The 27208-nt window shown below is 37.9% G+C and overlaps 2 protein-coding genes across 6 annotated transcripts in view; one reads left to right on the top strand and one right to left on the bottom strand.

Annotated features, from left to right (window-relative positions):
- The window catches only part of sync (syncoilin, intermediate filament protein), a 36214-nt gene that overhangs the window by 1424 nt on the left and 7582 nt on the right, over nt 1–27208 (bottom strand). For 2 of the 3 annotated variants that reach the window (XM_088404626.1, XM_088404627.1), the window contains 5 exons: nt 18673–18823; nt 15724–15809; nt 11571–11814; nt 3958–4005; nt 854–1987 (listed from right to left, as the gene is read on the bottom strand). In XM_088404626.1, the coding sequence (XP_088260752.1) occupies nt 854–1933 (1080 nt within the window). In that variant the 5' untranslated portion in view covers nt 1934–1987; nt 3958–4005; nt 11571–11814; nt 15724–15809; nt 18673–18823. Of the gene's footprint in view, nt 1–853; nt 1988–3957; nt 4006–8642; nt 8664–11570; nt 11815–15723; nt 15810–18672; nt 18824–27208 lie in introns of those variants that run through there. The other variant, XM_088404628.1, reaches the window with a different exon arrangement.
- nhsl3 (NHS like 3) overlaps nt 9345–27208 on the top strand; it is a 36446-nt gene continuing 18582 nt past the window's right edge. For 2 of the 3 annotated variants that reach the window (XM_088404623.1, XM_088404622.1), the window contains exons 1-2: nt 9345–9419; nt 11484–11823. In XM_088404623.1, the coding sequence (XP_088260749.1) occupies nt 11589–11823 (235 nt within the window). In that variant the 5' untranslated portion in view covers nt 9345–9419; nt 11484–11588. Of the gene's footprint in view, nt 9420–11483; nt 11824–25497; nt 25711–27208 lie in introns of those variants that run through there. The other variant, XM_088404624.1, reaches the window with a different exon arrangement.

Raw genomic sequence — 27208 nt, 5'->3', positions numbered from 1 at the left:
AAAAAGTCTTGCTCTAATCTCAATCTTGAACTCCAAAGGTTTTGGTCTTATCTCTGTCTTGACTTGCAAAACTGCAGGTCTTTTCTCTGTCCTGACCGTCATAAGTCTCGGTCTTATCTCAGTTTCAACTTCATAAAGTTTTAGTCTTGTCTCAGTCTCAACCTCCTAAAGTCTTAATTGTCTTGGTTTCAACCTCCAAAAGACTTGGCCTTTTTTCAGTCTCGACCTCCAAAAGTATTATCTCAGTCTTGACCTGCAAAACTGTATGACTTGTCGCCGGCCGGTCTCAGTCTTGACTTCCAAAAGTCTTGGTCATCTGTTTCCAACCTGTAAAAGTATTGGTCTTATCTCAGTTTCGACCTTACAAAGTCTTAGTTTTGTCTTGGTCTTAACCTCCAAAATCTTGAACTTATTTCAGTCACAACCTCCAAAAGTATTGGTATTATCTCAGTCTTGACCTGCAAAACTGTTGGTCTCGTCTTGGTCTCGACATCCAAAAGTCTTGGTAGTCTTGGTCTCATCCTCTAAAAGTCTTGGTCTTACCTCTGTTTCAACCTCACAAAATATTGGTATTATCTCGACCTGCAAAACCGTTGGTCTTGTTTTGGTCTCGACCTCTGTAAGTCTTGGTTGTCTTGGTCTCCACCTCTAAAAGTCTTGGTCTGACCTCAGTTTCGACCTCACAAAGTCTCAGTCTCTTCTTGCTCTTGACCTCCAAAAGTCTTGGTCTTATCTCAATGTCGACCTCCAAAGTCTTGGTCTTATGTACCCCCCTATCTCAAAATGTCTTGGTCGTGTCTCCTTCTCGATCGCTAAAATTCTAACCTTATTCGTGAAATTTCACTTTCAGTACCTCCTCTCTCTTCTGGAGATCCATTTCATGGCGTCTTTTGTTAAGGGAAGCCTGGATGTGTGCACTCTCCCTGGCCTTGGCAAACAGCAGCTTCTTTAGCTTGCGCATCTCGTCGCGCAACTCCTGCTTCTCCATTTCCACCTTCCACACTTGCCGCTCCTCTTGAGTCAGTTCCGACCTGAGGAGCTGCACTTGCATCTTTCTTTCTTCTCGCCGGTCTTCCTCCTCCTTTCTCAGCAGCACCATCAACTCGCTTACTTTGGTTGAGACATTAGCCTCTACTTCTTCTTCTTTTTCTTCTTCTCTGGCCTCCCGCCGCCTTAGCTCCAGGACCTCCGCCAGTAAGTCCTTCCTCTTCCTCTCTAAGTGCTGCAGTTCCTCAATGCACTCTTCCATCTGATTCTTCAGTGTATCAAATCCTTCTACTCCAAAACTGATTTCCTTCTCCAAGGATTCTGTTGGAAATTCCGTGTCATTGATATCATCCACTTCAGAAGCACAACCGATTGTCACCGATGGCATAAAACACATTAATTGTTGGTCTTGACCGTCCAATTCCGATCTGTTCATGGCAGAGATCTGTTCATGGTGATCAATGTTCAGATTGTCCGACGTCGGCTCACTGACGTTGTCCACATGCACATACTCCTGACCGCCCTCAAAGTCGATGCCTGCCTCCTCCATACAGCTCTCCAGCATGGCCAACATCCCCATCAGTTGACCTTCATAGCGCACCATGGTGTCACTCAGTTTGTTACCCACCGAAGTGATTGGCATGTCTTCTTGAGACTGACAAACTGCCGTTTCCATCTGGTTACTACTGTAACTTGTGGAAAAATACGGTGATGTTTCCCTTTCACAAGGCATCTCCTCTGAGTCTGATTTGATCGGGATTACGGTAAGATCCTCACACTTCTTGAGTAAGTCATCCATCTCCTGCAAGTATGGCCTCATTAAAGATGGCTGACTAATGTGCGTCCTTGTCATAGGAAGAGAAGACCAGTTGCTCTCAGGATCTCCATTTTCTTCTTGAATGAAGAGAGGTTCGAAATCAGATGATGGATTGATGTCGTCTTCCATTGCGGGGGTCTAATACTTGAAAGCACTTTTTGCGACTATTTTATGAGACATTGCCTAATGAAAGAAAACAGAAATGACAATCATGTGGTGCTATGTACAAACATAATTTTTTTTTAATAGTATGATTGCAGCTAAGCTAACACCTATCGTAGCTGACTTTGAACTTGAGGCAGAGAACAAGATGAGTCACCAAGCGGTATTGAAAAAAGTATGTACATAAATAAATGCTGGCTGTAGCATTACCCTGCAATGCTAACAGGGAAGTGGCTAAACTTAGCGATCTTTTTGTAATAATATAAACTGAAATATAGTTGAAAAGATATATTTTTAGTACAGTGGCAAAAGTTGTACCTCAGTTGTACCATTTCTCATGGTTCAAACCAATTATATTCTCAATTCTCAATTATATCTCAATTATATTTTGCAAAGCCACCCCTAGGAAAGAGAAAACATTAACACCCCCCCACTTGCCGCGCCGACTATAAATAAGATTACTATCTATCACAATTGTATGAGTAAACCCAAACCTGCAACATTAATTAATGAAAAAAACTACAGTATATAAATAAACTTTCAGCAACTGTTAACTATGTTTTTAACAGCATTTATACAAGTTACAGGTTAGTCTAAAACTGAAAACAATCTACAGAGTGCACAATCTGGAAAAAAAAATATGTCAATCCTTGTTTTATTGCAATTACAATGCATGTGGTAAAAACAAAGTGTTTTCCTGCCCCGCTATTTGAGAAGGACTGCTTTGTGGTTTATAGTCCAGTGAATCTTATCTACAGTTTTTGTACAAGCCACCGGGGGGGGCAATCTTCCTGTAAACCAGTCTTTCTCAAATAGTGGGGTGGGCCCCCTTTTTTGATGCCAGGAGGTGCGTAGATGACCCCAGGGAAAAGGCATTGCTTTTGCCATATGAAGTGTAATCGCAATTACAAAAAATGTTGTACAGTATTTCAGGCACTTTGATGCACCTTTTCAGTTTTAGACTAACCTGTAACCTCTATAAACACTGTAAAAAGTAAAAAAAAAAAACAGTCATTGAAAGTTGATTTATATTGTTTTATTCTTTTGTTAGTATGAAAACAGGATACAGTTTTAGGTATACTACATTTTTTATCGATATTTATAGTTGGCACAGAAAGTGGAGGGGGCGAGAAAGGTTTTCTCTCTCTTGGAGGGGGAGTGGCCATGCAAAATATATATGAGAAGCACTGCGGTAAACAAAGAGGAGACAAGAAAATACTTCCATGTACCATTTTTCTGTGTAAATATCTGATGTTACAACCTGCGTCTTATAGTCGGGTGAAGCCTATACAGTACATGACAAAAATGCATTTTCTGTAAAGTTTTTTTTGGCATGTTTTATAATCCTGTGCATTTTATTGTCCAAACAATACAGCAAGTAGTTTTTGTTTTCAATGAATTCTCTTTGGCAGTTAAAATTCTCTGTTGGGTTTTGTTCTGGACTTTGAGTTTGGTGCAAAAGCTGGGGTGGTGTCAGTGGGTCATTGGGGTGACAGCAAATAAATCAGAAAAAAAATATAGATCTAGGTAAGTTTACCGTAAGTCTCTGCCCCAATGCCTTGAATAGAATAATTGTCCATGTGTGCTATCATTGAAGATTGGTTGATATGCTCGCTAGGTCTCTAATCTGGGTAAGTGGAGCAGGGCACAGGAGGGGTTATTCCGATGACAGCTGAAAAAAGCTTGGTATTGCTCAGATGCCAGCTTCAAACACGTATTCCCATGAGCATCAGCTAACATGTGGTGCAGATCCACATTCAAAAGCAGATGACCGCAAGATTTGATTGCCAAACCCTCATGTAAAGACAAAAATAGTCTCTTTGCATCCAACTGACCAATCGCCTAACCTGACACTAGTTAGAACTGTTGAACATGAGTTAGAACATGATTTACATTGAACAGCGGTCGCTTCCTCACATAGAAGTACTTTCAAAGTCCAGCAGCGCTCCATTCAAATGTAATTGGCAAATGTAAAAAATTACAATACTTACTTGTTATTGCACAGGCAACCTTCCTCTGCCAATGCATGAATTCAGTCGCTGTTCAAATGACAAAGCAGAATGAGAAGAACATGTGGGTGGGAGAGCGTTTAACCCCCCCCCTCCTTCTCTATCCCCCCCTCAGTCGGGGTACAACTATGTGTGGCCATGACTACCTCAAATCTGTTTAGGTGTATTAATAAACACAAGAGGCTGGGCGAGAAAGAAGAGCCGCAGGGCCGATTCATCTGCCCGGAAACCAGATGGCATTGATTTGAAACTGTGACACTAACAGTAACATTACACACACTAAACATAAAGTATTATACTATTGCGATGTATATGCTTTAAAAATTCATGAATTCAAATATTTTTGGAAAGTGAAATCAATTGCATTTACTGGTCACCTCAAAAGACAATAAAGTTGGTTTGATAATGCTTGAAAACCAGGTTGTGTGTGTTAAATTGTAAATTGTTTGTGTTTAATCAAGCTGTAGTTGATGGACCTCTTCCCCCCCCCCCCCCCCCCCCCCCCCCCCCCATTAGCTCCTATATAGTGGCGCTAGTACTGTACCACTAGTGCTATATGGGGGCTCCTTCTCCTGGTATGCAAAAAGGACTGACTAGAGTCAGTTCAGTTTTATTTAACTTTATTTACGTTATTTACTTATGTTACTGTGGCTTACAGTTGTACAATAAGGCTGAAAACTGTGTGATTCATATACTTTCAAAATGTAATACTTTAGACAACCTACTCAATAAAACGTACTCACCGGGCATTCCAATGAGTAATAAAAATGGATCTCATAATGCTTGAACACCAGTTTACCAGTTTATCTATCTATCTATATATATATGTATATATATATATATATATATATATATATATATATATATATATATATATATATATATATATATATATATATATATATATATATATATATATATATATATATATATATATATATATATATATATATATATATATATATATATATATATATATATATATATATATATATATATATATATATATATATATATATATATATATATAAATATACACACGCACATATATATACACATTTACACACATTGCTGGGAAACAGCTTTGTCTGTGTGTTTCAGTTTAATGAAGCTGTAGTTTGATTAAACACTAGTGAGTACTAGTGTCACAAGTACTCTACTAGTATCACTAGTACTCTGCCACTAGTGGCTGTATACCGGTATTCTAAAGTCTCGTGATAAGCAAAATTATCACTAAGTTCAGTTGTATTTAACTTCATTTATTATATATAACTATGTTACAGTGGCTTTCAGTAATACTGAAATATATAATACAGCTACTTGTTGGCTACGTTAATGGTATTTCGAGAGTGAAGTATTTTTCCTATCTGGTACTTGGTGTAAATATTTTGAGAACCACTCTTCTAGAAGCTTTACAACAAGTAATTCCCATAAGTGATGGTTGTGTGTGTGTGTGTGTGTGTGTGTGTGTGTGTGTGTGTGTGTGTGTGTGTGTGTGTGTGTGTGTGTGTGTGTGTGTTTGCATGTTAATGATGATGATGATGGCGCTCAAGCTTCAGGATTCCAGCCATGCCTTCTCATTATCGAGCGCTCTTTAAATAGCTCCCCGTGTATGCGTGGTTGCTTCCTTCGGGAGGATCGATTTCCCCTCAACTTATGACCCCACAAGAGCGCGAGAGAGGGCAAGCGGTGCTCTCCTTTCATTTTATAGGAACGTGATGAGGATGCGTTGCAGATTTTAAAGAAAGAAAATAGCAGCAGGGTGAAATCGTGCAGGCACTTATGCAAAGCAGCTGTGACGTTTGAAAAGCCTTCCCAAACTATCAACTCTGACTTACGTAATGACACAACACTGTTATGACAACAGAAAGTAGTCTTTCCCCACTGTTATATGTTAAGAGAGTTCTATTTGTCCCCACTAGATGACACTAAAGGACAGTACACGTTCCATCAATGTTTCTACTAGACAAGATGAAAGTATACTGTACACAGAAACGCCCAAAATCAAAGCCTGGCCACATTTGACATCTATGTGTGTGCGTGTGTTTTAACTATTTGTGCGTCAGTATTTTTAGTGCTCTATGATTGGCAACAAAATTATTCTGGGTGAAACCCAATGAAAACAAGAAAATGGATGGAAGGATGGTGATTTGTCTTTGAGCCCTGTGACAGACTGTTTTTGTTTTTTTTTTTTAAATCTAATTTTGGGAACCTATCCATTGTTCCAAACAAGTCTATAAATACAGTATGTATGTATGTATGTTCATATATATATATATATATATATATATATATATATATATATATATATATATATATATATATATATATATATATATATATATATATATATATATATATATATATATATATATATATATATATATATATATATATATATATATATATATATATATATATATATATATATATATATATATATATATATATATTAGATACCCATTATTGCAACAAAAAAAGGACACTGATATTATATGGACACATGTAGTGTTTTCTTGATAGAAAAAAAAATTGAAGCCAAAACAAAATGAACAATGACCTATGGTTAAATATAGCCGAACTGAACCCTGGAAAATGGTAGAAGTTACATTTGAATTGTTTCTACCAGTATCCACAATATTTACAGGTCATGTCATCTGGTTTCCATGACAATGATGATGTCACGCATGTTCTCCCCTCGCAGTGTTTTGTCAAGTCTGACTTTTGGGTGGGAGGGACGCAGACTGAAGTTGACATGACTTTATGTCCGCAGATTAAGGGATCCAAAACACTGACAAAATCTTTTGGATTGAGGAAAAGACTGTGTGACACTGAGGCGTAATTTTCTTTTCTTATTTGAAGGAGGGAGGATTGCAAGGAGGCATCAACTATTTAAGTGTTTCTGGTTCAGAACTGAATGTCCTATTGAGATTAACAGAGATGTTTTGCAAAGTAAATACATCAACATGTCCTTCTTCCACAAAAACAGACTTTTAGTGTTCAATTATGTTGTTTTGATAAAAAATGTAAAAGAGGTGTCGCCAAGTTTCCAGGGTGTCACCGGTGACGTCAAGGCCTGTTTTAACAACCCCCCCCCCCAGTGGAAGGACGGAAAACAGATGCGGCGATTCTCCGCAGACAGAAGGACAAAAGAGAGAAAGACAAGAGCTTGGATGGAAAGCTGCAGCCTGTTTTGGTCCCATCATTCAGCCGCAAAACGACCACACCCTCCCAGGAATTCCTGCCTCAAAAATATTTCATGTCATGTGTTTTTCGGGAGAAGTTAACGAAAATTTGCTCATCTGAAACTCCCTGATAAGAAGGAGGGGGGCACGGTGAACCAGTGGTTAGCGCGTCTGCTTCGCAGTTAAGAGATTCTGGGTTGAAAAATTTGGGGTGTTTTCATTTTCTCCCTGTGCATACAACTCAGAGAGATTCTAACCTTGAATCCCATGACTGTGAGGCAGACGTGCCCACCAGTAGAACACCACGCAGGCAGTCATTTTTAGTTGTTCTAAAGCACAAGGAGAACATGAAAACGTCACACAGGAAGACCAAATCCGAGAATTGAACCACTTTCCTCATTCTTTTTGTTTCATGTCTTAAATTCTCATAGGATTAATGCTAGCTTTACAGCAATTTTAAATACTTTACAATAGGGCTGCACAATTAATTGAATTTTAATGGCGATCACGATATTGGCTCCCACGATTAATTAAGGTGATCCTCAGCGATATTAACATTTAAAAAGCCAACTACCTACTACTGTACATGTCAAGTCAAGCACTTTGTCATCCTACCACCAGGGAGCAATGTTTCCCAACAACTCCAAAAGATAAACCATGTAACTAGGGCTGCACAATTGATCAAATTTCATTCACGATCGCAATATTGGCTGCGACGATGAATTCAGCTGATCCTCACTGATATTAACATTAAAAAAAAATCTGACTACCTTACATGTCAAACCAAGCACTTTGTCATTCTACCACTAGGGGGGAATGTTCCCACATCTTTGCATGACAAGCAAAGCCTCTGCTTTACTCACCCTAATATATAATTTACCAGTTTGAAATGGCGTTGAGTTTCTCACCTGCATCCTAATATATACAGTGCTAGCTGTCAATTGATACCCATTTTGAAAAATCCAATGAAATGACTGAAAATGACATTTTGACTGCTAATTGATTAAAATTTGCTTAAAAGTAAATAATGTGCTTGGTTCTAAGTAGGCTTCATTTTTTTCATTGGTTTGCACTCAGCATGTAAGTTAGCTGTGTTGCTCTGTGTGCCATTTGTTTTAATTATTATTTACTTTATTATTTATTTCAGTTTATTATCATTATTATTATTTGTGAGTATCAAGTCTCAAAGCCTTGTTTATATACTACTTGTTAAAAAAAAGGAAATAAATAGACTAATAATCGTGATTTCAATATTGACGAAAATATTCGTGATTATTATTTTGGCCATAATCGTGCAGCCCTTATTTTAAAGTCATCTGGCTTTGCATTATGGGAGGGAGGAGCAAAATAGCCAGGGTTGTTAGGAGAGAGTCTTCACACTTGTACGTTATGGGCGCATTTTGTACTTGACTTTAAGCTCCTGAGATCCAGTGTATTCATTTGTGTATTTGGGGTCTTTATCTTTTGACTCATTGGACCTACCCTATCCTGGCCTTTGCATGATGTCTCATATTTGGGCTGGATGCAATTATCTTTGCTGTCCTGCTGAGACAAATCGGACACAAAATTGGAGACAAATGAATAGGTGGGATTTCAGTAGGATAAGATCATAAATCAATGTAATATAATTTGTTTTGGAGAGGTATGGGGGCAAAAACATGTTTGTTTTTTTAAGACAGTGTTGATATTTTCCACAAGGAAACAATTTTGCCCTCATTTGTGACTGACAGTGAGCTTGTTGGGGCATTCCCCTCCTGTCCCCTCTTGACCTGTGGGTCTTGGTCCACATGTAAACCAGATGAGCAAGTCCTGCTGCTTTAACCCCCACCACCGCCCAGCTGCATATAGTGACACTCACTTGTCTACACTCCAACTCCCAGATGTTGTATGCATGTGTGTACAGTAAGTGCATAGTGACAGAAACAGACACCCTTGGCCCTCTTTCCATCACTGGACCGCTCCGTAATAATATTTCACCGGAGCCTTCATCAACCCTGGCGTGAAGTCACTTCAGTCCCAAGAAACGACACTAAAAATGAGGCGCAAACTAGAATTTCTAAAAGGGGCCAAAAAAGGATTAAAAAAAAAAAAGTGGGCAAGAGTGCAAGGAGAGGCTGGATTGGTGTAGATCATAGCATTGTGAGAGGTGGGAGGAGGAGAGGGAGGGACAGACTGTTCAGAGAGCATGATGGAACTTCAGTCTCACACGCGCACATAAAACGGCACAAGATTAAAACACGAGTGCCAAGAGCTGCAGAGGTAAGTCTCATTGTTGTTGCTTTTGTCTAACTTTAGAGCCATGGTTGCTTATTCCATGAACAGTATGCTTGTTCTGTATGTTTGATCTCAGCCAACATGTGGCGCAATAGTTCTGTCACGGGGTTTCTCTGAAGAAGAAAAAAAAGGCAAAAAAGCGAGCGTGAGGGTAAACAAGTTGAGCACAAAAGACAAAAAAAAATAGTTCAGACAAACCTTCAAGAATGTACAGGAACCCATTAAGTTTAACCCTTTTTTTTCCAAACAGAAAAATGCCCACAACGAAAACCACAAAACTGAAAATGTGATTTATTGCGGCATGGTTGAGGAGAGGAATGGGAAGTAAATGAAATGTGGTGTATTTAAAACAACCACATATAGCTTTGCCATATAATAACAGACCATTTAGCTTAATGCTAAAATACAATGCAAAACGTCATAGGCGGGCTAATGAACATAATCGATCCTGCAGGCTTATGACCATTTAATTGAATCTAATAAATGTGTAGAAATAAAAGATGGATTTATGGCATTTTCAAGGCAATACAATTAACAGTAGCCAAGGAGGTAATCAGATATTTTCAGTAAATTAAAAAATACAAGCCTCTTTAAGCACACCTTCTTCAAAAAACTTTTCATAATACTGATTTTTTTTTCCTTCAACCCTTGTGCACACACTTCACAAACTATACACATTGCATTTTTTTCTAATTTTGTAAACGCTTTTAAAGGCATGATAATATTTTTTGTCTTTGAACCACTCAAATTGTTCAGTGGCATCAGTTCTATCCATACATATGTAGGTTAAATTTATTAACGCCCACAAAAAATGTGAAAAATAATATGGTCTCTCTTTGTAGTCTGTGACGTGATGATGACACTTTAAGACGGGTCTCTACCGCCACCTGCTGTGGTGAGGTGAAACACAAGTCAACAAAGAATTTTGTTGGCTGACTTAGTTTGACCGCGTCTCAAAGGAATGTTGCAAAAATTGCAGGAAAATAAATGTAAGAAACCCTGTTAATACATATCTCAAAATTTGTAATTATAATGGTCTTATATAGTCCAAAACTTGGACAACGATTATTTTTGTACACAAAATCTCGCACGTCCAGCTACAATCACATAGAAATGTAAGAATTGCATTTTGAAGTTTTATATGTTTTAATCATCTGCTGAAAATTTCAGCTCCTAGTATTTTTTTCCCATTGATTCTTTTATGATATCATCAGAAAAATCAAAGGAATTTCCATAATTATAACATAATGCCACAAGGGTGAAATGAATTTTGGACAACATACATCTTTGTTGTAACATCTGAAGAAAAAAAATAGTTCCGGGAGCTTCAAGGGTCATCAGAATATCTTAAAAAATGAAATGAAAACTTTAACAAGTACATAACTCAGTAAATCTGCAGTAAACCAAGTTCTCCAAAATTTCAAAATAAACAAAAATGTTAATTTTCCACTTATCCTTGTTTTCATTTCAAATAAAAAAGAAAAGGTGCAGTTTTCCCAGGGTCAGCAGAATGTATTACGGAGTATGAAAATGTAAATAAATAGGTCCACGTAGGTCCATCTCACAAAGTATTTTAGCCAATATAGCTAATAAACATAGTGATGTTTGAACACTAACAGTGGCGCAACATATTTAGACAGATTATACACAGACACCCACTGGAATTTATTCTTTATACAGTACGTTGCAAAAAATGACCGATATTAGTGAGTTGAGGAACTTCAGATTGAGAAAAGTAGTCATCCGCCGCCATATTTTGAGGGTTGATGGTTACTTGGGATATTTAGCTAGCACTTTTGTTTTGCACACTTGTATAACGTTAGCAAACATTTTCTGTAGATGAATAAATGATTATACTGAATGTGAGTTTTTTGACGTTAAAACAACTTGGAAGTCAATTTGTGTCCCAGCTTGGATTTTCCACGACACGGTCTGGGGTGCACATTTGTTTTAATGACTCATCAGAACCTTTGACAATACTCTATTTTTTTTCCTTCCATCCTCCCTCTCCCTCTCTTTCTCATCCTGCTGATCTCACTGTTGTCCCAGGTGGTGACAAAGCGGGAAGCGGAGCAAAATCCAAAGAGGACAAAAGTGTCCAACATCCGCTAACATTTGGATATTAAAGTGACTCACCCGGGGCCAACCTCCGCCATGTCCCGGAGGAGGTCGACGGGCGACCTGGTTCCCTGGGACGTCAGCGAGCTCGTCGGCCGCGAGGCCAAAGCTCAGCGCGGCCACAGGAAGCCGGGAAGCTCACTGGGACAGGCCATCAGCTGGTTGAGGAGCAGCCAGAAGAGGAAGAAGAAGACCAAGAAGAAGGGTGTTGATAATGGAGGGAGGCAGCTGGTTGCAGCTGATGGACTTCAAATCCAGGACACTGCAAAAGGTGACTACTTGTATCATTATGTCATCAGATGAACCGAAAAGAAAAGAGATTTTTATTGGGCAAAATAATTGGCATTTGAATTCTAACTAACATAAAATTTTGCATATTTTCACGTCCTGACATTTAATTCCATGAATTCACCTTTTTAAATTTTTGTGATTAGCTAAAGGAGGGTCTACTAAATGAATGAAGTAGTAGTCAATTACTTTAGATAATTATATACTAAAGTAACCCTTTACTTTACACATTGATTATGTATTTTAGGTACTTTAGTGTCTAAAGTATTACTTAAATTGCTTTCAGACCTCAATTAATGGATTTCTTTCCTACTTAATTATCTAAAGTAATTAATTATTTTAATATCTAGTAGCTAAAAAAAATCATTTAAGTATTTTTGGTACTTAAAATAATATATTACTTTAGTACGTACAGGGACACTGTGTAAGATTTTAGACTGTTTTTCATTTCGGACAGTAGGAGGTGCTGCATTTAACAATGTCCGTGGCTATAACAAACATGGCACCCTCCGGAGAAGTGCCACTCCCCATGTAATATAATTTCATGACAACTAGACCTACAATTATATTTAAAACATACTGTTGGTCGTTAAGAACACATTTATTTGCAATTTACAATTTATAATCATTTAATTTTCCTCCTTTTTAACGAAAAACGGTCTAAATCTTACACAGTGTCCCTTTAAGCATCTAAAGTAATTGATTACTTTAGTACCCAATTTCCTAAAGTTGATTTCTAAGTTGATTACTATCTCAATCAATCAAATCAAGCAATCAAATGTTATTTGTATAGCCCTGAATCACCAAAGTCTCAAAGGGCTTCACAGATGAAAAGAGGTCATGTCGAGACTTCTTTCGAAAAAAGAAGTCATACAGAGACATCTTTTCGGTGTAAGGTACACAACAGCATCCCCTGTCAAAGGTCCCAGAAGGGGAAGGAAAAACTCAAAAACTCAATTAGGGGAAAATCAGAAACCTTCAGAAGGGACCGCAGGTGGGAGGAGCCCCCTGCCAAGCCCACAGGTTGAAGTGGATGCTGCATGTACCAAATACAGACAAATAGATACACATTACAGACAAATACAGGTACACAATATAGACAAATCTAAACAAAATCTATCTAAACAAAAAATAATTACTTTAAATAATTAGGTACCTCAATTAATTAATCACTTTAGTACTTAATCCATGAATTAACATTTAATAATATAGTAACATAAATACATATATATATATATATATATATATATATATATATATATATATATATATATATATATATATATATAAACATAAAAAACATAAACATAGAGAGATAGAAACAAAACAAAACAAGACACCTTGTAAATATTTACTTCTACCTAAAAACTTTGCTAACATTAAATCCAAGCCATGCAATGATGCTGTCTACAGAAATTTGTTAGTTATTACTATTATAGTTATTATAGTTCATTATTATTATTATATCAGGAAAATAAACTATTTTACATAAACCTTTTGATATTAGGATGAGTTTTTTTTTTTTTTTTTTTGAAAATCAGATTTTCCAAATGGGACAATTTGACCCACGTCATACCAGGAGGAGGTTAAACGCATTCAACTCTACAACTAGTGAAAAACACAATTCCAACAAACACACAGCGCATGTCCCAATACGTTTGTAAATGAGAGGACACTTCCGATGTTGCTATGACCTCATGACCACGGTGTGCATGCATGTAGACTGGCTTAAATCGCTAAATCCCCCGCCCCCTCTTTTTTTCTCCCCGTTTGCTGATGCGTCCACTTGTTCGGAGATTACTGCCGTCGTCGTTTCCTGTTTTTGTTCCACTTCAAACGCCATTCCCTCTCACTTGTGCCGCTGACTCTCTGTGTACGTGTTAGTGTAGGAAGAGGCCTAAAACTGATGGAAACTTTAGAAATCCTCATCATGCCCAAATTGGCGGTGGTTTGGCTAACGTGTGTGGGTGATCATCAACGACTAATTTTGGAGTGCACTTTTGGCAAACTTGAGAGGATGTGGTCCAAGTTGGGGTGGCGGGGGTTATGAATGCATGGGAATGGCTTGTAAAAACTTGACATCGCCCCAGTTCTCTCTTGAACAAGACATTTACTTGTACATGTAGACTTATTTATGCTTTTCAATTATTCTTCCACAAGGAAAGTTGAAATGATTCACCCCCCCACACACACACACACTTGTTGCCGTGACTATAAATTAGATTATTATCTTTGAAATTGTATAAGGATACCCAAAAGTGTATCCTTTTTAACATCAACTAGAGAAAAAAGCCATTTAAATAAACTTTTAGCAAATGTTAACCCTTACATTAGTTTAAGTACGGGTTACAACTTGAATCTGAATCTGAAATAAACACACATAAATAAAAACACACCTGAAAATAAAAAAAAAAACAATGTCAATCCTTATTCAAACGAGACACATTTTTTGACCGAATGAACCATTTGATTGGTGAAAAATAAAATGATTATAAATGTACAATATTTAAACAGATGGACTGATGTAGACTAAAAACATTCAATGGGATAATTAAGTTTGTGGTAAACAACTTGTGATGCTAAAAGACCTTTTTCCATATAGGACAGATATTGGTGGTTCTCTGCTTACTCAAGTGCTCATTTACATTGTCTAAGTTGCATTACATTACCAGATGCATTTTTTACTGGGCTGGTTGTGCCGAAATGAACTCATTCACTGCCATTAGAAGCTGGGCTTGCAGGAAATGAGTTAACTTTCCAAATTACAATAAAAATACACATTTTTTTGTAATACATTTTTAATTTTTTTATTGCAAAAATAAAATAAAATAAAAAAAAGGCCTGGCAAAGAACTGGTCAAATGTTTTATATTTATTTATATATGTATTTATTTATACATACCGTAATTTCCAGACTATAGAGCGCACCTGATTATAAGCCGCAACCCACTACATTTTAGAGGAAAACCGATTTTGGACATACACAAGATACATAAAAGAACATACTGGTAAAAAATCACGGTAAACCATCTTCATCTTCCTCCTTTGAACTGAAGCCATCGAAGTCATCTTCCTCAGTGTCGGAATGAAACAGTGTCATATAGACGTCGTCTCACACTCCCTCAGCCTCTCTCTCTCTCGCTGTCACTGTGCCCTCCTCTCCGTCACGCTGCAGACCGGCTTTTCGGAAGCCGTTGGTGATGGTGATTTTTTTGACGCTCCCCCACGCCTTCAGGATCCACTTGTGAAAAAGTTGCCTTTCGCATGCGGCCAGTTTTAGTGAAAGATTTCTCGCCGCTGGTCATCCAATTCTCCCATTCAACACGGAGCGCCACTTTAAATGCACGATTCACACTAATGTCAAGCGGCTTCAAATACTTCGTTGTGCCCCCAGGAATCACAGCTGGAATGGACTTTGTCCTGCGTCATATGCCTTTCTTTTTGCATTTTCCATGATGAGGGTATGTTCACGCTAATTTAATTTATGCACAAGACAGGAAGTTGCAGTCTTCCTCGACGCATATATTCCACCGGTCTTAATCTTACCTTTTCTACTCGAGCGCTCCTAGCGGCCGTTAGAAAAATTACATAAATTGGCCGCATCACTGAATAAGCCGCAGGGTTGAAAGTTTGGGAAAAAAGTAGCGGCTTATAGTCCGGAATTTACGGTAATTGGTTTAAATATATTTGTTATTTCTTATTCCTGTGTTTACTTGAATAGTTGTCGTTAAATTCATTCGCTGGTGGAAATTGGGTAACTTGTTTGTTGCCTTATTGTCATCAGCAAGCATTCGAAAGGACCGACTTGTGTTCGTGGGCGTGGATGTGGCTAAGACGCTTTAAACTAAAACATGTCTTTGTGTTGTGTCATTCCACTGACTCACTGTTGGCACCCTGGCACCGGCCGCTCGGAGCCGCCATCCAAAGCTCCGCGGGGCCTCGCTGGCTACAGTTGACACAGATTCCTTCCCTGTGAAGAATAAAAAAAAGGAGCAGACTCTTTGAGCTGAATTCCTGTCAGTTTGGTGCGAGAGGGTGTGTGTTTGTGTGCGCACGCAGCAGGCAGGCTTGCTGGATGACGGCCGGAGTTATGTGATGGAGACCAGAGATTAGAGCGCATCACAAAAGCTCTTTCAGAACCTTGAGAGGATTCTTGGGGAACAAGCTTTCAGTGAGCTTTCTTAATTAGTGCACACACCTATTCATTACTGCATTCCATGTTTCTCCATTATATTGCGGTTTTATGCTTACAATTGAGTGTGTGTTTCTAGTGTGTTTTAATACATTTAAATGTAGTAAAAGGAAACAGGAGATACCAAACGTTTTTTTTTTTTGCATGCTTAGTTTGGGTATGTCCTTGCTTCGTTTGTGCTAAACTAGCAGTTGTTTGAAGGTTTATAATTACTGTAAAATAAATGCTAATTTCCATTAGCCAGTCTATGTTAGTTCACATTAGAAGTTAAGCTAGCAGACTTTTATTACGGTAGTTGAAATTATATTTATTATATCTTATTTATTTATATATCTTATTATATAAGATTATGATTAATACTGTACTTTAATATGCATTATAATTTACACTAGCCCATCGATGGTCGTTCTATTCAGAGGTTAGCATGACGCTATCAAACTATCACTTGTTATAATGTTATGGGCTGGTGGAATATTTATACATCAACAAAAATGTTAATTTCTTTTAGCTAGTCTATGAGAGTTTGATTCAAGGGGTAGCATTTAGTTAGCAGACTTTCATTAGTTGAAATGTTATGGTTTGGTGGAAGATTTTGATGTTTACATAAATAACATGCATTATAATTTATATTATGGTGGTTTGATTTAGAGGTTAGCATGAAGCTAGCAGACCTTCACTAGCTATAAAGCTATGGTTTGGTAGAATATTTTTACTGTAACATACATGTTAACTTCTTTTAGCCAGTCAATGAAAGTTTGATTCATAGGGTAAAATTAAGCTAGCAGACTTCTAATTTCCTCTAGCCAGTCTATAGTGGTTTGATTTAAAGGTTGACAATAAGCTAGCAGACTTGAACTAGTTGAAATGTTATGGCTTGGTGGAATATTTTGAGGTTTACAAACACCATGTTTAATTCTCTTAGGTTCGATGTGTCGGTTTCACAGTAAACATTAAATGGGAGTGATCAATATCATTTTATTTGATGAACTGTACATGCAATGAGAGATCGACAGGCGGATCGGTGCAGTGTCAGCTTTAATGTGGACACTGTACCGGTTTGTCGTGTGGAAGAGAGAGCTGATCTGGAAGGCGAAGTGGCCGAAATGTGTTTTCTCAGGAGAGTGTCCGGGCTCTCCCTTAGAGATAGGGTGAGAAGCTCGGTCATCCGGTAAGGACTCAATGTTGAGCCGCTGGCCCTCCTCGTTGAGAGGAACCAGTTGAGGTGGTTCGGGTATCTGGTTAGGATGCCTCCCAGACGCCTTCCGAGTGAGGTTTTCCGAGAATGTCCCACCGGGAGGAGGCCCCAGGACATGCTGGAAGGACTATGTCTCTCGGATGGCCTGGGAACGCCTGGGGATTCTCCCGGTGGAGCTGGATGAAGTGGCCGGGGAAAGGGAAGTCTGGGCTTCCCTGCTGTGGCTGCTGCCCCCGCAACCCGAACCCAGATAAGCGGAAGTAAATGGATGGATGAATGGAGCTGTACATGCAAAACTTATTTTTATTTCCTCAGTGATGGTATATGACATAACATCTTTCGTATAACAAATGAATGGTTCACTTTTTGTGTTTGTCAGTCTGTTTCACAGCATCTATTAAACATTGTCCAAGTGTGTGTGTGTGTGTGTGTGTGTGTGTGTGTGTGTGTGCGTGTAAAACAGAGCATGTCACTGTATTTGTGTGTCAGTGGCGTGATGCTAGGCTTTAGGCGGCGCCTGCATGGTGCGCACGCATTACATCACCTGCACACTCACGCACACACACAAGGAAGTGAGAGTTTGCACTGTGTAGCTCATCTTTGGTGCCTGTCTGAATGGTGAGGTCATTTTTGCGCAAGCACTGGGATTCATCATTTGTGTGTGTGTATGTGTGTATGTAGCCATTGTTTGAACCTCGTATGATGTTGTGTGTGTAAGATTTCTCAAATCAAAATGCCTTGTATATTCGTATAAATTGAATTTCTGGGGCGATAGCATTAGCATTCTCTCAATTATAAATAAGTAAATATATATTTTGGTTTAAGGCAACCATTTCAGGCCTCGTACAAACTTCAGATTGAGAATTTGAGCACATGAGCCTCAAGTGGGAATCCCGAGCCAAAAGTGAGAAATGGACAGAGGTAAAGCCTTGCTAACTACTACTCCACCGTGCTCACTAATTTTGTAATGATCCCTTGATATGAAATAGCACCCCCTAGCGGCTCACTGGGAATGGTCCACTCTAGGTTTGAAAAAGTTCTGACAGGAGTAAAATGGTATAAAACAACAAGTGGCGGCAAAAAAAAAGAAGGAAAAACCAAATCACATATAAAAAGGCAGCCTTTTAAAAATAGTCACTAACAGGAAATGAACACGGGTCTATTAACTGAACTTGCGGCGAAGACTCATGCATTGACGTTCCAATTCACAATGTGAGATTACAGAGCTGGCCAAAATAATTGGAGGGTCCAGCATCTCATTATGAAAGCGTGAAAACAACCCTCTTTTTCCATGAGCTGATAGCCGAAGCTGCTTGAACACACTTTGACAGCTCGGCGGGCAGTTAAAAGAGAGGTGTGTGAAAGTTTAATGTGAAGCCTACACAATAGCCTTTGTAAACATTATAATTCACAACACATACACTTTGATGAAGGAGGTAATTTTACCTGTGTAAGCAGATACCTTCAGTCCTCATCCGTGAGCTCAACGTCTCCTGGGCGACGGCTCCGTGGAACACTTGTTGCCATGGCAGCAGAACTGTCGGCCAACAATGCCGTGAACCTTATCTTCCTGTCGTGGCCAGGTCGTTTATTTACTCTGCAGAAAGGACAAGCCATTTAACATTTTGTCAACACATACCGTAATTTTCACACTATAAGGCGCACCTAAACGCCTTCAATTTTCTCAAAAGCTGGCAGTGTGCCCTATAATCCAGTGTGTTTTATATAGAGTTTTAATTTTGGGGGGGGGGATAAAATAACTTAATCTCAAATCATCTTTGTTGTTCATTTCTGATTGAAATGTTTGACAGACTCAGCTAATTGTTTTGTTGAAATTCCCTTTCGTGCAACGCCATCTAGTGGATGCATAACACAAGCCCAGCCACTACTGTAGCTTCTATTCTTTGTGCCTTATAATGTGGTGTGCCTTATTGTGCTGTGCGGTGAAATTTGAAAAAAAGAATATTTGCAATGTGCATTTTCAGTCATTTACTGGCAACCTGGTAAGAATCTATTTTTAACATTTGTAGCTGGTAATGAGTCAAATGTTCTTCAGCAAAATAGAAGATTAAGTCTGTTATTTACTGCAAATTATACATCTTCATTCTTTGACATATTTCAACAACATATAAGTATAACAATTAATTCATTTAAAGCCAGCCTAGTGAAATGGATGTTTGATGTCTATAGCCGTCAATGGCAGTGAATAATAAAGAAAAAGAGCAATTAACAAAAATGTAGGCTCCTTCATAAAAACCTAGTGACATATTGATAGAAAATTGGAACTTTTTTTATTCAATTTTATGGAAATTGTGTTCCATTCCTACAAAACTTGTCAATTGTAAAAGTACTGCTCCGGCGCCATTTGGTGACATCTTTGTGCCAAGAAGTGTTGTTGAAGTGAGAGAAGTTTAAGCTCTTTCTCATGAAAAAAATAGTTTCTGACAGCATTTTGTGGCTTCTATAGGTTTTTTGCGGGGTTAGTCATTTAATTGCATTAGACAGGGACAGTATCACGACAGGCTAATTTCAACATGACAAGAAAGGGTGTGCAATGTGTGCTTTAATCCTTGTCCTTATGATATTTTAAGCAATGTGGGTAACAGACATATTATTAAGACATCTGGGAACTGTTTACAACGGTGAAAAAAAAGATTAAGTCTCCCTTTAAGTCACAGATTCAAATCACTTATTAATGAAAAGTCTGTTTGGTCTCACATCCGTTTAAAAAATAGAAGCCTAATTTTAGAAGCGTTCATTTTTCTCTATATAGTTTTGCACTCGTGCACACTGTACCGCAATTGTGTTCACTATGTAGGCTTGTGTAAGGGGGGAGCTTTAAAGGATGACAGCAAATGGGTGGTTTTACAGAACACGGGGTGTGTTTGATGCGGCAATGAGGCAGCTGGAAGACATCACAAGCGAGTGGGAGGCCAGGAGATAAACATATGCAGTTCACAGACTATGTATGTAAAGTCTGACTTGACTGTGTGTGGCTGTGTTATGTAAGCTTCTGCAGTCGCCCCACCTGTTGAAATTGTGCATACACGCTTTCAAAATGTCTTGGAAGGAACAAAGTGTGTTTTTTTCATTTAATTTAGAAGCAATTGTTTTAACACAAAATAAATGGACTTCATTTTGGCTCACTTTCTGCAAGATACGACAATCTAATTGATTTTATTTCAGATGTATTCATTAGTCCATGAGTGCAGTAGACCTAAAAAAGATTACATTAAAAAGATTACGTTTACTTATTTAGTACCTCTAAATTGTATCACACTCCATAAGATCAAATTGCCTTGCATGAGAGATGCACATTAGGTATAGGTTGGTATAATATATACCATATTATAATATATATAGTACAGTGGACCCTCGGGGTACGACATCCCTGCCTTACGCTTTTTTCATCTTACGACGTGATCTGCGACGTTTTTTCGTCCCCTCTTTCCAGTATTTTTTCCGCTTTACGACAAAAACAAGTGTCATGACCCTAAGAGTTGGCTGTATTTGTATTTTGTCTCCATCTTCAGGCGTCTTTTGGTAATTGCTCTTATTTTCTGGTCCTGTCAAACTGCCTGCGCTGTAACGCGTCACTCACATGCTGGTCTGCTACTGGTCTGTGTCACGACTCACTAAGATACTGGACTGCTATTGGTCGGCGTCACTGTCAAAATGGCGACATGCTACAGACTGGCGCGCGTCTGAGTCCTTAAAATAACTATTTATTGCGCATTTAACTGCTTAATTCAAACTTGAATGGGTGAGCAATGGTTCCCAAGATTGCTAGTGAAGTTACAGAGAGAAGTAAGAAGATTATTTTTAGGGAAACAAAGCTGGAGATAATTAAGAAATACGAAGGCTAAACTAGCCTAGCCGAGGCTACCCTCACTACACGCTTGTCACATAAAAGTAAACAAATCCTTTCTATATTTTTTATTCATGATGTTTTTAAATTGAATACATGTATATTACATACACGTAGCACTTACTATAGTATTTAAAAAAACAGTTTTTAATATGGATATACAATTTTGATGTTTTTCATAATCATTTATTGTTGGGAAATTTTTGTACATGTATATATATATATATATATATATATATATATATATATATATATATATATATATATATATATATATATATATATATATATATATATATATATATATATATATATATATATATATATATATATATATATATGTACAATTTATTTTTTTTTTTCATCACAGCTATTGATTGACATATGTCCAGTTTCTTTTCATGGTTTTTCCTTAAAATGACAACTTGAACAGATACACACATTTGCTTTACCGGTGGATTGTCTCCTAGTGGCAAGCAAAAAATATCAATAATAATATTAATAATAATAATAATAATAATAATAATAATAATAATAATAATAAAAGTAACGCAGATAAGCCGCAGCACCCAAATCATAAGAAACAAGTTGCGACTTATAGTCTGCAAAATACTGTACTCATTTATTTAAAAATCTCTACTTCAGTCCAGATGTGTTGATGGGCGTTATTATTAAAATGACTCACACATTTTCACAATGTAATACCGATTAAACAAACATGCAAAATTGTTAAGGTCTGAAAAGCAATGATTTTGGACTTGTGAGGTTTCCGCCTGACATCAGCGAGTTACAAATACAGAGTAGGACGACTTTGGTTTAATATTAAGACAACGACAAGCAACTACTAGAGTCAGTCGGTAGCAGACAACAGCATGCCATGAGCTCCATTAGTGAAGGACTTGATGTTAAATCGTATTACATCACGTTTCTAGTCATACAAGAAGCATGCAGTTGTCAACAGGTGTGCAGTTTTGCCTCAATATATGCCTAAAATGACTGGCTATTGACGACAAAATGCATATTAGTACACTTCAAGCATAACACGTGAGATATAATTGTTCCAAAGGCTTTTCATGGGACTTCTCATTCATTTATTTGGGTTTGTTATGGCACTGTCTTACCACAGGAGGGCAGTGCTGGGCTGATTGGCTTTGACTGTGCAAACATATGAGTAACTGACTTGAAGATGCACTGTAGCAGTCATGTTCAAGGTCATTTAAGTTCAGGCACAATGATTATTGTTAGTGTTACGATTATCTGATGATGTCGTTAATCTGGCATGCTGTGCACTTTTAACGGCCGCACTTGCAATCAAAGCTTTATTGGCCTCTTCGTGTGGTCACCTTGGCGACCACTTTTGAGGACGCCACACGTCACACGCGTGCCGTTAATGTGCATGCAGAATGTGCTGGGCTTTGATCACAATGTATCTGGGCCACACTCTCACACACACACTCACACACATACGGACTGAAAGGCTTATGTTGCTGAATGTGATGCACATTTCGGGTGTGGCAGCGCTAGGGAGCTCCTTCACGTCTCTCCTGCTCCATGCCTGCCATTGCTGATTACTTGACAAACACAGGCTGGGAGTGATGTCATCTCACTCCTGTCACTCCTCAAGGGGTGGCTAAACATCCAAAATGCAGAAATTGAGACTATCTCTGAAGACTCTCAGCCTCCAGCAATAAAAAGGGTGGAGGGGCTTATAAATTCTTCACTGAGATGCAGAGCAGCTCCCCCGCAACCGCCTCCTTCTCCTCACTCTGTAAATCTTCTTTTTTATGGGAGGATTTTTATCTTGTGTTAGAAGGTGAGACATGATCAGGATGACCATGATTTCATCCCTGCACTCGGCCTCGCCGCCCCGCCATTTTGTTTTCCCGATGAGGAATATTTCGTGTCGTACGATGCAATGCGATACATCTTCTGGAGAGCTGCTATTGATCGTCGGTCAAAATGACAAAGCTGGTCCGGACATCATCTGGATCGTCTGTGACCCTCAGACAAGTTTTCTATGAGAGGATATGAGAGAGCGGGAGGAACGCAAAAGTTGTTTCTGGGATGTCAAGCATCCTAGCCAAGATAATTTACAAGTACAGTACCACCTAAAAAGATGCTAGGCTCTCTAAGTACCGTAATTGTGAACATCATTAATAACTCATTCACTACCAGTGACGGCTATATACGTCAAAAAAATAATAATAACTGGGATTGTTAGCAGTCGTAACTTACAGTAATTATCGGCCAACATTTTCATCAAATGTGAGAGAATTTTAATTCTTAAAAAGTTCATTATTACTCCTGAAGGTAACACTAAGCAACACTGCCGGACACGATAGAACTGGACCCATTGAATATACTCATGAATTTTCATTAGAGAGATTCTCCAAGTGTCACAATAAAATCAAATTTAAAAATTCAGTAAAATCAATTTTCAGGAGACCGAAAAGAATGGCAGGTTAACTAAATACATTGCATCATGAAAGTATCGTGGCAGCATTGCATTGCATTGCATCATGAATGTTAGCAAGCAATTTCAAACCCTTTAATGATTTAATAAATACATAAAAATATCACCTACACACACATATGTGTATATATATATATATATATATATATATATATATATATATATATATATATATATATATATATATATATGAAATTAATCAAAATGTGACTTATGATGTGATCCAATAGAGTGAAAACAAAAAATACAAATATATATATAAATAAAACAATAAAATTATAACTGAAATGTATAAACAGGCTAGGTCAGAAATATGGTTACAGTTAACACTTACACTTTTTAGATTTATTAACTTTCACAATTTATTTACATACAATACATTTTAGGCATTTAGAATATGTAAAAATCCACTTCCAGTCGTATGTTTTTATGCTATTTCTTTAACTTGTATTGTAATTGGTTGCTATTATTCCCAGTTCATATAAAAAAATATCCATTTATAGAATGTAGAATTTTAAAACCTGTGTAAGTAGCACAGAATAAAGGTTAATGATTATTTTCTGTAATTTACATCTAAAAAAAATTGCATCCATTTCAGTGGCAGACTCTCTATGCTTCGCTTTTAAAGCCACAGATACACATACAAAGAAAAATCTAGTTAAGTAGCATTACGGAGCAGCACTACAGTTGTCGATTGCGACATCGTGGTTGGCTTAATGTGGGTTCAGAGCATCACTTGAGGGGTTTTTTTTTTTATGGTAGTGCATAATACAGAACAGCACAGGAAAGTGCATGTCTCGAGTGGAGTAATCATAATTAGCTGATTGAATACAACTTGCTGCCACTAGTTCAAATGAATCGTAGCCCATAACAGGTGGCTTATTAACCCCTGGTGGAAATTTTGAAACAACTCTGGCTTTTTGATGCGTGACATTAAAGGAAAAGCAAACAAAAAAAGACTAAAACACTAAAATTCAGCATAGATTGTCAAAACATGATGACTTTCAATATGCCATGCTATCATCCCTCCTAAATGCTTGCAATCGGGAGGTTGTGAGGCACACCCTATAGGTGTCAAATTTAGCCCATGTCAGGCTCATTTACTGCCATTCAAAATTGGAAATATTGTAAATTTTGGACATATTGAAAACTCCATGTTTTATGCATTTCCACTGATATTTGCATTAATCCTTTCAAAGGTAACTCACCAATGGAGTGAAATAGACATGTTTGTGTTGTCACCCAAAAACCACTGGGTGGCGCTAATGGCCAAATTAGGACATTTGCAAGCCTTTCAATGGACTTGGATGATTGGCTTAGCCTGGACTCCAATAGTGCAAAAGTCTTAAAAAGTCATAGTACTCAAATTATGGCATAATATTCCTATTTCAATTTCAGAAAGATATAAATATACAGCGTAGATACTTTTGCTATTATCACATTTTTACATTTTTTATGTGTGTGTATAGATAGGGCTGATGCCACTGAACATTTTGAAAGGTTGAAAGTAAAAACATCTTTATATTTGATGATTTTATGACCCTTTCAAAGTCAGCCCAAAATCGCCAGACACCCAGGGGTTCAACAAACACAAACAAAACACAGTAAAAACATAAATACAATGAATTTAGAGGATAAGCTTGGGCATGAAGTTTTACAATCTTTTAATTTAAATCACACATCGCCCATCTTACAGCTTCATTGATAGCCGGAGGCTCCCTAGCGACGGATGTAAATCACCTTGTGAGCTTCGGCGCGGCACAATCAGCTGTGAATGCTCCGCTTTGGAGCGGCGGAAAATGGGAGGGGCACTTGCCTCTTCGCACACACAAACACACACACTTGATAGTGGATGCTGCCGTCTGTTCTTGAGCAGCTGGATTTGGAGTGCTTGTGGATGATGCTAGTCAGTCAGCACTAAAGAGGGGCAAGGGTGGGGGTGGGGGGGGGCTCAGGATATTGGACAAATGACGGTGGACATAGCGGATAGCGTTTAGTGGTGGGGGGCTTGGGGGAGCGCCCCCAAAAATGGGGAACAGCGTCCAGAAAAAGAAGAAGGTGGAGACGGAGAAAAAGCCCCCCGTACTCTGGGAGAAACCGAAAGGCTTCTGGCTGATTGGACGAACAGAAAAACTAAAATCAGGTAATACAGTAATCCATCGCCGCTTCAATAAGGCTTTTTAATTTTTAATAAGAATATCAATAGCTAAAATGCTGCGCAGCACTGGCGGATGTGGGAATCGAGCGTTGGGCTTGGGAAGAAGAAGTTGCCGTGACCAGACTTCACAATAGTCATCATTCTGCTTCTGCTTTCTGCTTATTGCACAAGTTTCTGTTGTGTGTAGCACCATTATCCCAGCCAGGAGAACACACAGCTTATCTTAACAGCCCGTCAAGCAACAGTCATGGCACAGGATGAGCAGGTTTAACACACGCTTTTGTGCTGACACGCAGATTGGCAGATAATGTGTTTTGGTAGCCCTTTCTGATCATCACTGAAGCTATTTTTACAATAATAATCGTTATATCATCATTGTATAATATCAATATTAGGGTGGTGCCTTAATTAAGCTTCAAACTCAAAATACTCATCAGAAACCTGTTGTTGTATTAGGTGTTTGAGAGGATAAAGAATATATACATGTACGCGTATACAGTATAATAAATCATATATATATATATATATATATATATATATATATATATATATATATATATATATATATATATATATATATATATATATATATATATATATATTTAAATACACACACACACACACACACACACACACACATTAGTATCTACTAAATGAGGGCTCAAAGCAACATGTGATGTTTGGCATACACAAACTAAGGGGTTAAAAAGCTCATCTCTTTGCTGGTATCTATGGCATTAATATTTCATCATAATAAAGTGGGTTATATTTATTCCACAGAAACATCAGCTGCTAATGGGGACAGTGGATTTAAAGCAGCATTGTGTTATGATTTGACCTTAAAGTAACAGCTTCAATATTTGGTTGATAGTCCACTTGCTTATAATGAGAAGGCTGTTACCCCGGTAACCATTCATTGACTACTGTCTGTGGATGAGTCAGGACACCATTAAGGGTGGACATTTTATGGATTGTATCCAAATAGCTGGGTCTCTGGAGTGTGAAATTAAACAACTTGTTAGCACAATTTGGTTTTGGGGACATATCTGCTGCATGCGCCACATACACAAATTACTTGGTACCAAGATGCCAAAAGATGGTGGCAAAGCACTAATTCTGTTTAAACATAGTGCCACAACTCACTTTAACACAATTTCTTGGCACCAAGATGCTAAAAGATGGCGGCAAAACACTACATCTCTCTAAATGACACTCTGTGATTTAGGGCTATATAAATAAAATTTGATTGATTGATTGATTCATTTCACTGTACTTCTTTTGCACAAATGTGCCACACAAAAGGAGGCAAAGCTCCACTTTTTATCTAAAAAGAGAGACTTCTCAGCTTACTTCAACGTATTGAATGATTTGACAACAAGATGCAAAAAATGGCAGAAGACTACTACTTCTGTCTAAATGGAGAGCCAAAACTTACACCAACATAGTTCCTAAATAGGATGATGCCACAAAATTGTAGCAAAAG

The sequence above is a fragment of the Hippichthys cyanospilos genome, chromosome 21, assembly GCF_059441005.1.
Source record: "Hippichthys cyanospilos isolate Australia breed blue-spotted pipefish chromosome 21, RoL_Hcya_1.0, whole genome shotgun sequence".
NCBI lineage: Eukaryota > Metazoa > Chordata > Actinopteri > Syngnathiformes > Syngnathidae > Hippichthys > Hippichthys cyanospilos.
Note: the sequence above shows the minus strand (reverse complement) of the source record. Positions and strands in the feature narration are given on the sequence as shown.